The 14,553-nt window shown below is 36.0% G+C and overlaps 1 protein-coding gene across 8 annotated transcripts in view; it reads right to left on the minus strand.

Annotated features, from left to right (window-relative positions):
• Positions 1-654: 654 nt before the first annotated feature.
• LOC107567086 (calcium-dependent secretion activator 1-like) overlaps positions 655-14,553 on the minus strand; it is an 87,885-nt gene continuing 73,986 nt past the window's right edge. For 6 of the 8 annotated variants that reach the window (XM_016252691.1, XM_016252689.1, XM_016252694.1 and 3 more), the window contains 11 exons: positions 13,771-13,927; positions 13,469-13,610; positions 12,310-12,471; positions 9,996-10,151; positions 9,725-9,872; positions 9,202-9,276; positions 9,020-9,103; positions 8,731-8,763; positions 8,528-8,635; positions 3,606-3,710; positions 655-1,966 (listed from right to left, as the gene is read on the minus strand). In XM_016252691.1, the coding sequence (XP_016108177.1) occupies positions 1,790-1,966; positions 3,606-3,710; positions 8,528-8,635; positions 8,731-8,763; positions 9,020-9,103; positions 9,202-9,276; positions 9,725-9,872; positions 9,996-10,151; positions 12,310-12,471; positions 13,469-13,610; positions 13,771-13,927 (1,347 nt within the window). In that variant the 3' untranslated portion in view covers positions 655-1,789. The remainder of the gene's footprint in view (positions 1,967-3,605; positions 3,711-8,527; positions 8,636-8,730; positions 8,764-9,019; positions 9,104-9,201; positions 9,277-9,724; positions 9,873-9,995; positions 10,152-12,309; positions 12,472-13,468; positions 13,611-13,770; positions 13,928-14,553) is intronic. The other 2 variants (XM_016252695.1, XM_016252696.1) reach the window with 1 other exon arrangement.

Consider the following 14,553-nt stretch of genomic DNA (forward strand, 5'->3'; position numbering starts at 1 on the left):
TCATGAAACAGTCATGGGTCAGATGAGGGCAAACAGGTATATGGTGGGCAAAACACAAGAATAGTCCTAGGGCTAGAGCAGGTCGACGATCGGCAGACAGAATCAAAAGGGGCAAGACAAAAGGGGTGAATCCAGGGAACCAGGCGAAGATCAGAAACCGAGAAGGCTAAGGCTAAGGCTAAGGCAAATGACTAGGGCTAAGGCTAAGGCTAAGGAGAAATGACTAGGGCTAAGGCTAAGGCTAAGGCTAAGGATAAATGACTAGGGCTAAGGCTAAGGAGAAATGACAAGGGCTAAGGCTAAGGCGAAATGACAAGGGCTAAGGAAATGACAAGGGCTCCGTAAAGTAGCTATCTCTAGGGGAGTAATAAATGCTGAAACAATACTCGGCAGAGGGAAGGGATCAGAGTGAGTGTTAAATAGTGAGGGAGTGATATGAAACAGCTGGGTGCAATCAGTGTAAACAGGTGTGTGCAATTCGTGCTGAGTGCAATCAGTGCAATGCATGATGGGAAATGTAGTCCGGGGTGATGTGCAACAGTGTGTAGTGCGAGAGTCAATGAATTGGAAAGTTCATGAACCGGATTCGTGACAGTTGGTCACTGAATCCACATTCTGAATAAAGACAAGGAAACAAAATCTACAGGTAGCCTATTTTAGTACATCATGTTATCTTTATTTAGAGGCCACAGCTCTTGCATATTACAACTGTTGGCTTTGATAAGGCAAACGCAAGAATGAATCCACCAGCTAATTGACACAGAAAAACAAAAACAAAAAAGCTTTTGGAGAAGGTGGATCCCACAGGCATGCAGCAATGGCTCAGAATGCAATGTACAGCATCATATATACAAAAACAATAGTGAGACCCCAAAAATGGCACATAGCAGTTTCGACATCTACTAACATAAAGAGAATGGTTTTTATTTCGACATACAAACTTAAAAAAGAAACAGAGAGATTCTCTGCAAAAGTGAAACTGAACCAAAAATATAGCCGTTTTTGTTGTCATTTCTGACATCTAATTAAAAGACGTCTCCAATGAGATATCAAAATGGAGGTATGACAATATTGCATTTCTAGAATACCAATTCATTTTCATTTTAAGATGCCTGTGAGACAAAGCCTAGTTGGATATTTGCAACATAAGGCCACAGAGCCTTGACACAAAGGAGAAAAGTACAATGAAAATGTGCAGACACAGAAGACATTTACATTTAACAGTTTTGAACTTAAATACAGAGGTTCCTTTTTTAGTTTTGAAGCAGTTGGCATCCACTTTAAAAACAGACAAGACAAAGAAAAGGGTCCATACACTCATCTTCACAACAATGTACCATTAATGTATGTAAGAGTACGTCAAAGAAGCGCCATATATGTTATCGCATTGGACAGGGACACACCTAATAATCTCACTCGACATTATCAAACAAATGGTACTCCATATTGCTTAGGAACACATAGAAACAAATTCCTCAAATAAATGAGTTGGAAAAATTGGTGCTAGTTCGCTGTTCTTATGTTATGATACAGCTAAAATTGCCAATCATGGTCTTCGCAATGTTCTTTTTACGCTTTAGTACAATTCTTTGATTTGTATTGTTTTTTTTAGCTTAGTTTGTGGGCAATTCGAGCTGATGGGGGGAGATCCTAAAGTGGCTAACTGGGTAATCAAGAGTTGTTACATGCATCTTACGTTATCAGGCTAAGTTTAAAGTGTTGGGGTAGGGTAGAGTTGGATAGATGGGTCGGGTTAAGGGTGGTGGGTGGCACCGGATGGCTCGATGCTCTAATCATCCTCCTCGTCTTCCTCATCGCTGTCCTTCATCGAGATGCCCTGCATGCCCCCCTCTCTGACAGAGGCAGTGGCTTCCTCCAGGATCAGCCGGTTCCGTACCGTATCGTACGCCTTGCTGTTCAATGTAGAGTCAAGAACGCCTTGCAGCCTAAAATCTCGATATTTCTTCTACAAGAATGGGAAATATCAGCAAGCATTATACGTAGTATAAGACTTCTTTGCCCCGAATGTTAAAGCTAAATACCGTATGTCAAACAAGGCCAGAAAGAATAGCCAGACTAGGGATGCAAGCTATTAAAATTCTGGACAATACCGATAAATAGCTAATATTAAAACTCAATACTAGCCTATTTCGTCTAAATTAATTACACTGGCAGCCAAACGTTTGGAATAATTATGATTTTCAAATGTTTTTAAGGTGTCTCTTATGCTCACCAAGGCTGCATTTATTTGATTAAAGTAAAAACAGTAATATTGTGAAATATTATCACAATTTCAAATAACTGTATTTTATTTTAATGTATTTTAAAGTGCAATTTATTCTTGTGATGGCAAAGCTGAATTTTCAGCAGCCATTACTCCAGTCTTTAGTGTTACATAATTCTCAGAAATTGTTCTAATATGCTGATTTGGTGCTCAATTATTCATAATGGGTTTTATAAGTATTAATGTTGAAAACCGTTTTTGCTGCTTAATATTTTTTTGTGGGTAATACATTTGTTTTAGGATTCTTTAATGAATAGGAAATTCGCTGAACAGCATCTATATGAAATAGTTTAAAAAAACATTATTAATGTCTTTACTGTCACTTTTGATCAATTTAATGCATGCTTTCTGAATAAATCAATTTCTTTTCTTTTCTTTTTTTTAAATCATACTTAAACCAAACTTTTCAAAGTTAGTGTATCACAGTTTCCATAAAAATATTAAGCAGCAAAAACTGTTTTCAACATTGATAAGAAATGTTTAAGCGATTAAATGAAAATAAGAAATAAAAAATAAAGAAAATTAAGAAATGTTTCTTGAGCACCAAATCAGCATATTAATGGCGAATAAAGGAATAAATTACATTTCAGAATATATATTCGAATAGAAAACAGTCAGCATAAGAGACTTATTTCAAAAACATTAAAAAATCGTAATTATTCCAAAATTTTGGCCACCAGTGCAATTTCAGTTTAAATGTTTCAAGTGAATTTAGGAAACACAACATTATAATGCACAGTATGGAAAATTAATTTTCATGTTGAGATTTGCAGTGTTATTAATTAAAAAATATATATGATAACACTTTATTTTAAGGTGGCCTGGGTACAAATGACATGTACTTACTCTTATAATAGCAATTAATTATGCATAATTACATGCAAGTAACCCTAAGCCAAACCCAAATCCTAACTCTAACCATATAGTAGTTATATGTAGTTAATTAATATTACTTAGTACTTAAATTCATAATTACATTGTAACAAGGACACCTTAAAATAAACTAACCAAAATTACTACTACTAAGCTTAATTTTAAGTGAGTGTTACAAGACAGAAAAGGTAATCGACAGGTAAGAATAAGGGAAATGACCATGGATAATTTAACAGCCTATCTAATATAATACAGCAATTATCCAAAAGACCAATAATACTATGATAAATTTAAAAACTCAGTATGGTACCAATTTTGTGCATCACTAAGCAAGACCTGAATCATAAACTGAAATCTAGAACAAGACGTGTGGATTTACCTTGACTAGAATCATACTACTCCAGCTTCAGAGTATAAATACTTCCATTTAAGTTATTAAAAGGAATACCTTTACAATCCTGATGAGGATTTTGAGTTGATAGACATGAAGTTGTTGGTCCATGCGCTCAGTCAGCCAGGTCGCCAGCAGATTCATAGTGGCTGTAAACCATTGCTGCAAAGCACAAAAACACAGCATTCTCCAGCAAAACACAGACAGACAAACAAATGCATGCAAGAGACCAGCCTGTGTAGACATACATAAAGACATACAGCAACAGCCACACGGGCAGACGAGAGTAAACCCACAAAACACAAACTTAAACACTCCATTCACACACACACACACACACACACACACGCACGCACGCACATACACACACACACACACAGACAACTGATACCAACATTTACACAATCACACCCTCACTTAAAACCAAGGTTAGTCAGATCATTTGAAATTAATTCAAGAGCCAGCAATATGACCATCTTAAAAAACAAAAAATGACTAAAATTTATAAAACAAACACTTAATCTGCCGTACATTTACAGCTTAGCCTGTAACCTAAGTTTCAAATGACATAATACAAATCTGGTTATGTGAAATAAGCTTGAACAAAAGCCTTATTTTAATCAAAAGTCTTTAGCTTTTAAAAACCATTTGAGGAAAATGAAACTGATTCAATTCATTGCTTCCCCCGCCCTTCACCATTAAATTATGCTGAATGTTATAAAACAGCATGTGTGCATGAATGACTGATCTTGAAGGCTTAAAAATCATCACTGAACCCAAAAGCATTCTCTAAAGAACCCAAGATGCAAACAAAATTAGTGCAGTCGCAATCAGGATTCTCAGAAACAAACTCATAAAAAAGTGAGAATACAGCAGGCAAAGGTGTGTTGTACTGTTATCTTAAACCATATCTACATTATGCAAATCTCATATTCATGCATATTCAAAATCAACTAAATGCTTGTAGTTCAAAGAGAACAGCACATGTGTGGTTCAATGAATGATGTAAACTACCATTTAGAAGAGGAAGTGCTGTATCCTATGTGAACAAATCAATCTGAAGAGTTTTGAAGTGGGCTATTATCAGTTCTCAAAGAGGTACAAATAGCCTTTACCATTTAGCCAATCCATTTATATGTATATATAATGATATTATACACATGATTTCTTATTACTTGATATGTGATTATGTGAATTAAATCAGATTTGTTGTTGTATTAGGGCCATCTGATGGTTCGATGGGCGATTTCTCTTTACATCTGTCCACTTCAAATAGGTGGCCGGTCGGAGCGTGCAGTGCATGCAGGTGAGTGTACAGGGCAGAGAGCTGTGTGTGTGCATGAGGTGGGATTTTTAGGAGGTGGGTCATGCTAGAAGATGTACACAGGAAGATTATTTGATTAGAACTCATGCCACTCGACAGAATGTGATCAAACAGCAGGACATTTAGAGATAAGTTCCACTTTGGCCTAGAAGGAATGCAGAATGAGTCAGGATGCTGTCATTGGGTTAGGATAACGTGAGTACAAAGTGTTTAGAGAGGGAGAATGTATTGAAAATGATACAACAGAAATGTAGCTGCATGCAACCAAAATCTGTAACACAAGTTGCATAATAAAAAAAACAACAAAAAAAAACACCACGGTTGCCTGTTCAGACAATACATGATGCTGGAAGAGAGATATTCAGCTTGGAAAATGGAGTGCTGCCAATCCTGTTAATGTTCTGGTCCCAAGATATGGGATTTTTTATTTTTTAGCCTATTTAAAACTACGCAAATTAGTGTTTGTTCAAATATGTAACCCTGAATGTAAGTTTAATATACTTGAATTAGCAAGTAACAGTGACTAATCAGTCCTGGTAATTGTTTTTGACGTACAGCCCTCAGCTGAATATGCCTTTTGAGAGCTGACCTCATAAGACCACACTGAACCTAACAAATTTCCACAATTTCAGTCTGTTTGACACAACTGTCCAAGCAAGAATTCAGTTAAAACATGCATTTTTCTAGCCGCTATTCTTTAATTTGACAATTAACAGTCACTATGTGGATGCTGCCATTCTGAATTTTGGTATTTTAATAACGGCTTTTCATTTCATGCCTCTGAGCCTTTCACTGATGGTGATTAGTTTGGACAGAATTTTTGAGAAGACATTTTAACAGAGACAGACTGAAACTATAGAGCAAAAACAGGACAAATCATGCCAGATTCAATGTGGGTCTTTGAGGTTGGATGTTAAATGCATTATTACAAACTTAGTGTGGAGGGGAAAAATACATATTGCACATAACAAGCACTGAATTTTAAATAAAATAAGAAATAAATAAAGGCAGATCCATGCATAAGATGTGTGTCACAAATGTTCCAAACACAAGCAAGTAAAGCTGCAAAAAGTTACGTAATAGACTTCCTAACAGTCAAACAGACACACACACATACACACTTTTATCCACAATATTCTGATACATACAACTCATTACAGTATGGTATGACACACAACTAAATATTCACACTCATATATATATATATATATATATATATATATATATATATATATATATATATATATATATATATATATATATATATATGTGATTATGTGAATTAAATCAGATTTGTTGTTGTATTAGGGCCATCTGATGGTTCGATGGGCGATTTCTCTTTACATCTGTCCACTTCAAATAGGTGGCCGGTCGGAGCGTGCAGTGCATGCAGGTGAGTGTACAGGGCAGAGAGCTGTGTGTGTGCATGAGGTGGGATTTTTAGGAGGTGGGTCATGCTAGAAGATGTACACAGGAAGATTATTTGATTAGAACTCATGCCACTCGACAGAATGTGATCAAACAGCAGGACATTTAGAGATAAGTTCCACTTTGGCCTAGAAGGAATGCAGAATGAGTCAGGATGCTGTCATTGGGTTAGGATAACGTGAGTACAAAGTGTTTAGAGAGGGAGAATGTATTGAAAATGATACAACAGAAATGTAGCTGCATGCAACCAAAATCTGTAACACAAGTTGCATAATAAAAAAAACAACAAAAAAAAACACCACGGTTGCCTGTTCAGACAATACATGATGCTGGAAGAGAGATATTCAGCTTGGAAAATGGAGTGCTGCCAATCCTGTTAATGTTCTGGTCCCAAGATATGGGATTTTTTATTTTTTAGCCTATTTAAAACTACGCAAATTAGTGTTTGTTCAAATATGTAACCCTGAATGTAAGTTTAATATACTTGAATTAGCAAGTAACAGTGACTAATCAGTCCTGGTAATTGTTTTTGACGTACAGCCCTCAGCTGAATATGCCTTTTGAGAGCTGACCTCATAAGACCACACTGAACCTAACAAATTTCCACAATTTCAGTCTGTTTGACACAACTGTCCAAGCAAGAATTCAGTTAAAACATGCATTTTTCTAGCCGCTATTCTTTAATTTGACAATTAACAGTCACTATGTGGATGCTGCCATTCTGAATTTTGGTATTTTAATAACGGCTTTTCATTTCATGCCTCTGAGCCTTTCACTGATGGTGATTAGTTTGGACAGAATTTTTGAGAAGACATTTTAACAGAGACAGACTGAAACTATAGAGCAAAAACAGGACAAATCATGCCAGATTCAATGTGGGTCTTTGAGGTTGGATGTTAAATGCATTATTACAAACTTAGTGTGGAGGGGAAAAATACATATTGCACATAACAAGCACTGAATTTTAAATAAAATAAGAAATAAATAAAGGCAGATCCATGCATAAGATGTGTGTCACAAATGTTCCAAACACAAGCAAGTAAAGCTGCAAAAAGTTACGTAATAGACTTCCTAACAGTCAAACAGACACACACACATACACACTTTTATCCACAATATTCTTATACATACAACTCATTACAGTATGGTATGACACACAACTAAATATTCACACTCATATATATATATATATATATATATATATATATATATATATATATACTGGAAAAAATACAGAAAATTAAATAATAATAAAAACACTGACAAACCCTCACACGCGCGCGCACACACACACACACACACACACACACACAACACACACACGTACATGTATCCAAGACAACCACTGGTCCACACATCTGTTACATTTCTTATTAAATTATATAAACACACATGTATGCCATTGTGTAACGAAGACACGTTCACAAAATTACAAAGGATTATTTTTCTAAATCGAACAGTGCTCTCTTATGGCCTAGGTCAGTTGGTATTTAAAATCAGGACAATCGCTAACAAATTTTATTTTAATTAATTTCATTCATTGATTAAACTGCATATCAATATGTAGAATTAATTAAAGTGTACAATTAATTTTATGAAAAGCGGTGATGCATTGGTTTTTGTAATTGCAAAAAAATGCAACTGATACTATAAGCTTGAATTGCTTTGATGGTTCGAAAATCCCGTATTACCGTACAAGTTAGGTTGTATAGTTAATTGCATGATTTTTTTTACATTTTTGTATAATATATTACTTATTACGATCTGCCCTTTTTTCTCTGTGATGTTTTTGTGTCAGGGATCTGATAGCATTTTAAAAAATGTATAGTGTGTAATGTCACACTTTTTGGTTCAAAATAAAATCAACTTTTTTGAGAGCACTGTCTTATAAATAATCCACTTGGTGACACTTTGCCTCTTAAACAAGAAACCACTGTGAGCATAAAGTCCAGCGCACATTAGCTAACGCAACATCAGAGCACAAAGGTCCAATGCATCGTGGCTAATGAAACACCAGAGCACAGAGAGCTGGAACAGGAAGTCACAGCAATGAGACATTAGGGAGCTGACTGAAAGCTTCAGGTCATGATTGGCCTTATGTGTCTGGATGTAAGGTCTCCAGGTTTGGCACTCAAAATGTGACTTATCCCTCATATGCCCCATTGTTTTGCCACATTTTGGATGGGCCCTCCTTTGTTAGGCACGGAGGTTACGGCATCTTACTTACATCAAATAATCTCTCTATATACACCTCCTCATTGACCTTATCTCTCAGAATGTCCTGAGAGTGACGGACAAAGGTCACATAGCCATCTGCAACGTCCATCCCTGGTTTCTGTGGAAGGGTGAAACCAGAAAAAAGTGAGTTTTGTATGGAACGTGAATAAAGAAGATATATTAGGGAAAGTATGTTGAATTTTTAGTACTCACAGGGACATCCACATATTTTGATGCTGCTTTCACCTAAAATAAAAAAAAAGTTTGACTCAAGTGCTTCTAGGCAAAATCACTCTCCCTTCAAGTTGCAATAAGTAACTTTTTTCCTCTTATTTTAACACCTAAAGGAATTTTCAGTGTACATTAAAACTCATTACCACTATCATATTGAAATACAGAAATTCATAAACAAAAATTATATGTGCACCTTTAAAAATTCAGAATGGTTTCATGCTAGAATTTAATAAAATAGGAAAATAGGAATTTAAGAGATCATTCTTACCGTGAAGGAGAGGAAGGAGGAGAAGAGAGTTCCCTCATCGTACCTGGAGATCTTTGCAAGTACGCTCTCCAGAATGACCATAAACTGTTCAGGTGGCACAAAACCAATAATTCAATGACAAACAACCAAGAGTTGTACCAATACAGTACTTTCTTAATGCCAACCATTTTCTCAAAACGTACCTTTGCCACCAAGAGTGAAATCATGTCTTTTACACTCTCTTCAATAAGCTCATCGATTTGAGAGTGGTACTGTTTCTAAAATGACAGATTGAAAAACTTATATGGTGCGTATATATATAAAGACAGAGAACTCAAAAACCAAAGATGAATTCATACAGAAATACAGTAGATGGCCAAATTCAAATTGAACATAAATATGCAGATGTCTATACAACCAAATTCATGATTGTATGGGATTAAAATACATTAGTTGACACATTAAAATATGCAGCCTTGTAAAATAATTATTGAGGTTGATTTTTTTATTTTTCCCATAATTCCAATATTCTACACAACACTTCTAAAAAAAAATTCTTAGCGTTCTTTAAAAATTCTTTCCTTCTTAATGTTTATTCTCAAACGTTTGCATGTTATTAAATCCCAGAAAATCTATTAAGTTTCTGGGATTCCTGAAGATGATGTGAAATTACCAGTATAGATCAAGCTTTTGTCTATCACAACAATCAGTAGTTCTGCCAATTACCTCCTGGCCCATTTCCATGGCACACAGTTTAGCAGACTGGTCCTTGGCATCCACCATCACATTGAACATGGTGCATAAGGACAGTGGGATGCGGAAATCTGTGGAACGGCTGCTTTTGGCCAGCTTAGATTCAAACGCTGCCCTGGTGCTGTTGACCAGCAAAGCGTGTGAAGTAAATGAGTCATCTTGCATGAAATTTCATTCACACTTAAAAGACATACTTTAAAATCTTCATTTTGAATCTGTTTAGTACTAGAGATATTATTTTTACCGTTTAACGCTGGTCTCAATCATGTCACTTGACATGAGCTTCATACGGTTATCCAAGTGTTTGGCAAACTCTTCTTCCGGCCAATGTAGGTCCCTGATGAAGGTCTGTAGGGCATCCAACTTCCAGAACAGATCTTCTGATGTTCCCGATCCATTGCTGCCAGGTATAGTAAAATTTTAGAGGTAAAAAGTCCAAAATATTCAGGAATTAAGGAAGATGCAGAGTATCTTTACTTTAAGATTGCTTTATTTTAACCATACACCAACTGGTGGTCCCAAAATGTGACCCTCAGAACTGGAATGTTTAATTTAAAGGGAATGTAATCACACAATCAGTGCATGGCAAAACAAAAGACAAGTGTGTTTACAAAACACTTCAATAACTTCAATAACGCATTTTTTAGTGGTTATTAACCCTTATAGGACTGACCTGAATTCATGCATACTTTGCTCTGTAAATTTTCTCTAAAAGAGAAGGGTCTGGGAATGTCATGGTGAGAGAAGGCTTGCACAGATACAGTTGCAAAATAACAGATGCCAAGCAAGATGGTGCTTTAACATGAAGCCAATTCTCTTAATGACATCTCTGTTACCTAGTTGGAAAATCAATACTTTCTTAGAGTTAGTGTTTAATGTTAAAGGAGACTCTATATGCAATATGATTCTTAAAAGGATAGTTCAACAAAAATGCTAATTATGTATCATTTCCTAACCCTCATATCACTCCAAACCTGACTTCCTTTCTTCCTTGGAACACATACACAAAAAGACGTTTTGAAGAATGCTTTTGTCCATAGAATGAAAGTCAATGGGGTCCAAAACATTGACTTTCATTGTATGGACAAAAAAAAAAAAACCTTTTTATTCCACAGAAGAAAGAAAGTCAAACAGAATTGGAATAACATGATGTGAATAAATGATTTTACCCTTTAAACCAAAATATTAAAGCTGGGAAAGGGCAAGGTCCAGTCAAAAAAATGGAGGAAAGATCAAGCTCTCTCTCACCACCCATGCCCACAGAGACTTAAGTAGCTCCCAAAATCAAAATACACCATGCAGTCGACTCTGAGGACGCTGCCATCCTGAGTAGAAAGATGTGTAATAATAAGGGCCAGGGTTAAAGAGTTCAAACATACGAGTGAATCATGTCTTATGGAGACTGCCACCATCTTGGAATTGATTAGACTCAAGATCAAGTAGAACTGTGCTTCAATTTTCTTATTGAAAGGGGTATGATTCAGTGATCTTCTACTGCAAATGTGATGTTCTACTGCTAGTGTATATGTTGAAAAAAAGAAGCCCACTCTGATGTTTGAACTCTTTGGGTGTTAGTTTCTACTGCCTTGGATGCCAGCTACACTGAAGTAATGTCTACTTCAGAGCATCAGCTACCAACCCAATGACAGAGCTACGATCAGGCAGGGAGATGCGCCAACCCACACCCACTGGTACCTTCCACACAAAACAAAACCCAGTGTCCCTTTATGTTTAGACGACCATTTTTGTCTCAGCTATCCTCCAAAAACATTTTTCTTACCATTGACATTCTGACGATTATACCAGTTCTTTTTAATATCAACAAACCTTGTCCCAGCATAATTCATGTAGGCACTTTTAGAAAGCACTGGCTTAAGGAATACAAAATAGTAACTAAATATGGAGTACAATGACATTGCTCAGGATACAGGTAAATTAGAAAATGAAAAACTAAAGGAACTTTTTGAAATGACTAAATACTGGGAAAAAAAGAGAAATGAGGAGATAACTTTCAAATGGAAAAAATTGTTTTTTGAATAGTTGTTTTAGTCCATCATTACTATTTTATTAATGGTTTTAGTCCAAGATTCAATGTGTGTTAACTTCAAGGCCATCTAGTAGCTAATTTGTATGGATTGAATATAACTGTATTTGAATACAAAACATTGGCTTGGCTGTAGGTTTGGGTTGCAATCCAGCTCTCACCACCTCAGTCTAACCTCAATGGCATGCACATTGAGGAAAATGAAGAACTTTTCAGTTCTCATTTCAAATAACAAATCACATGAGCCTGTCTGGAATCCTTCGCAGGCTACTTGACATGAGAATGATTTCAGAGGCAAGTCATCTTACCCTGTAGTTATTCTATATCCAATACAAAGAACATGGAAAATCTGCTATAGCCATCATTTAAAAGTCTTTTAACTATTGACAAGTCTAGCAAACATCTTGCAATGCAATAACACTTAACTACCGGTAAGTTAACTAACCCCAAACATTTTCATGCCAAGAAGACTTTAGAATGCATCAGATCTCAGGTAAATGCATTGAATACACACTCAGAGTCATATATAGCAGCCATCCAGGACGGAGTGGAAAAGCTAGGCATTTGTGGAAGGTTAACAGATAGTCCTGCTACTGGCACGGGAAGATTTGGTACTTTGGGAATTTGGAGGTTCACATTTGGTAGATTCACATTGGGCAGATTACTTGTTAAACTCCTGCAGAAACAGACAAAAAAAAGAAACAAAAAATTCCATAACAGTGGCAGTGTGGAATGCTGCAAATAAGCAATGTAAGACACACAATACAAAAAAGAGAAACTGAGAAATGGGAAAGACCATTTTTACACATAAAGAGCAGACATAAAAACGGGAGGTAGGGAATCTACAGCACATTTAAACAGAAGACCCGAGTAGAAAGAAAATTGTGGTCAATAATATCGACAACAGCACACTTATATAAAAAGGAAGTAAAAGCAGAATTTTTCCACAGCAAGAACAAACAGCAGCTTGAAAGATTTGAGGACGGTGGTGGGGTGTTACACATATAAACACACAACAAACAAATGAGGGAAACCATACTGACATTTAATTTTCAAGGGCATAAGCTTAATTGACAGAAGAGTATTCTGTTAGGCTGGGAATATTTGTGTAGGCGGTATCTTTTCTAAAGATAGCAGGTTATCTAAATATTGTAATCTGTTTGTTGGGAACTGGTACGAAATCATTACAATCAACATGCAAACCAAAATCAAGCATTGATTAGGACATAAAAAGCATTCAGTTTAAAGCGCACAATATGAGGGTTAGTTCACAAAAAAAAGATGGAAACCTACAAGACACTGGCTGAAATCTATCCTGATAGATTGGGGACTTGGTGAACTTCCTCTAATGTTTGGCAGTTTTCTCATGTAAGGCATGGTTAAAGAGGTCACTCTAGTACTTACATTTTTTAAAAGTTTTTTTTTCCAATGGCATAAACAAACTGGTTTCAGACTTTATCTGAGAAATCTAACTGGATGCTAAACAGTTTCATTTGATTAGCTGTATAGTTTTGCAGAGAACAAAATCCATCTTAGGATGGGGATATGCCTATCCCTGCTATCTCGCATATATAGGAGTTTTTTTTTTTTTTTAGAGGTTTTTGTGATGTTTTTGTCCTGAAAGGCCCTGGCTCCTGGTGACCGCACACATCGTTGAAGAAATGGTGTCTTACTTTACAGGTTCCCATGACTCCCGCTCAAATCCCCTGTGAATGGACTGAGCGATGGAGGACTCCATAAGATCCACATATCGCACCACAAGAGGGGCATACAGGTCCTGCAGATGTTTGTGAAACTTTCCGTTACACAGGTGATCTGTAAAAACAGAAAAATAGTAGGTTATGACAATTTCGAGAGTAACATACCCAACTTTTACATTAAAATCTCTATTTTAATCAGAAAGAGAGTACTTTGCAGTACTCTTAGAAGACAATACTTTCAGAACTCTTAACCAAATATTGCAAGAAGTGCTTACAGTCGGCACGGAGGAAATCATTTAGAAGCTGAAAGAGCGGGAAACTGTCCCAGCTCTCGGGAGACTGGATCTCAAGAGCAGCATCCATTTCAACTCCATAGAGCGACAGGAAGTTCTCAGCGTGCTCCACCATCAGGTCTGACCACCATGCAAAGGCCTTGACAGTCCAGTAAAGGAAGAAAGAATGGAAAAAGAAGCAGAGAGTTAGAAAATAACACGTGTATTAGGTAATCTCAGACAAGAAAAAGATTGTAAACTGGTTAAGTGTCTGCCATATGGTATTTTACATATTCACTTTGTACATCTTCTTCTAAAGTAATGGCTCTTCATTTGAACAGTAAGAGTTCAAATGAAGAGAAGTAAGAGTTTTGGTCTGAGTGGTTCATATTTTGCTTCAGCGTTTGAGGTCATTATGTTAATTAAATAGATAAGGCTTTCAAGTAACCGGTTTACAAGGGTTAAGGTGATCAATTTATCATTATGGAGTTTAAAACTTACATTAAACCATTTATAAATTTGCAACACAGAAAATTCTACTATATAATATATCCAAAACAAAGTCTAAATATTATGAAAAACATTTCACCATAAGAAGAAATTCATGAATCTTCTAAAAAAAGGTTGCATATCTTAAGAATTCTGAAGCCCTCTATAGGAAACATGTTAATCCAAATATAAAAATTTAAACTCATTTAATAAGAGGGACTGTCATTCAAAACTAAAACATGACAATACACCTTAAATCTTGTGTTGCAAATGTTTGCATATTTGTGACCAGATGTT

This window comes from Sinocyclocheilus grahami, unplaced genomic scaffold (assembly GCF_001515645.1).
Source record: "Sinocyclocheilus grahami isolate Dianchi unplaced genomic scaffold, SAMN03320097.WGS_v1.1 scaffold1127.1, whole genome shotgun sequence".
NCBI lineage: Eukaryota > Metazoa > Chordata > Actinopteri > Cypriniformes > Cyprinidae > Sinocyclocheilus > Sinocyclocheilus grahami.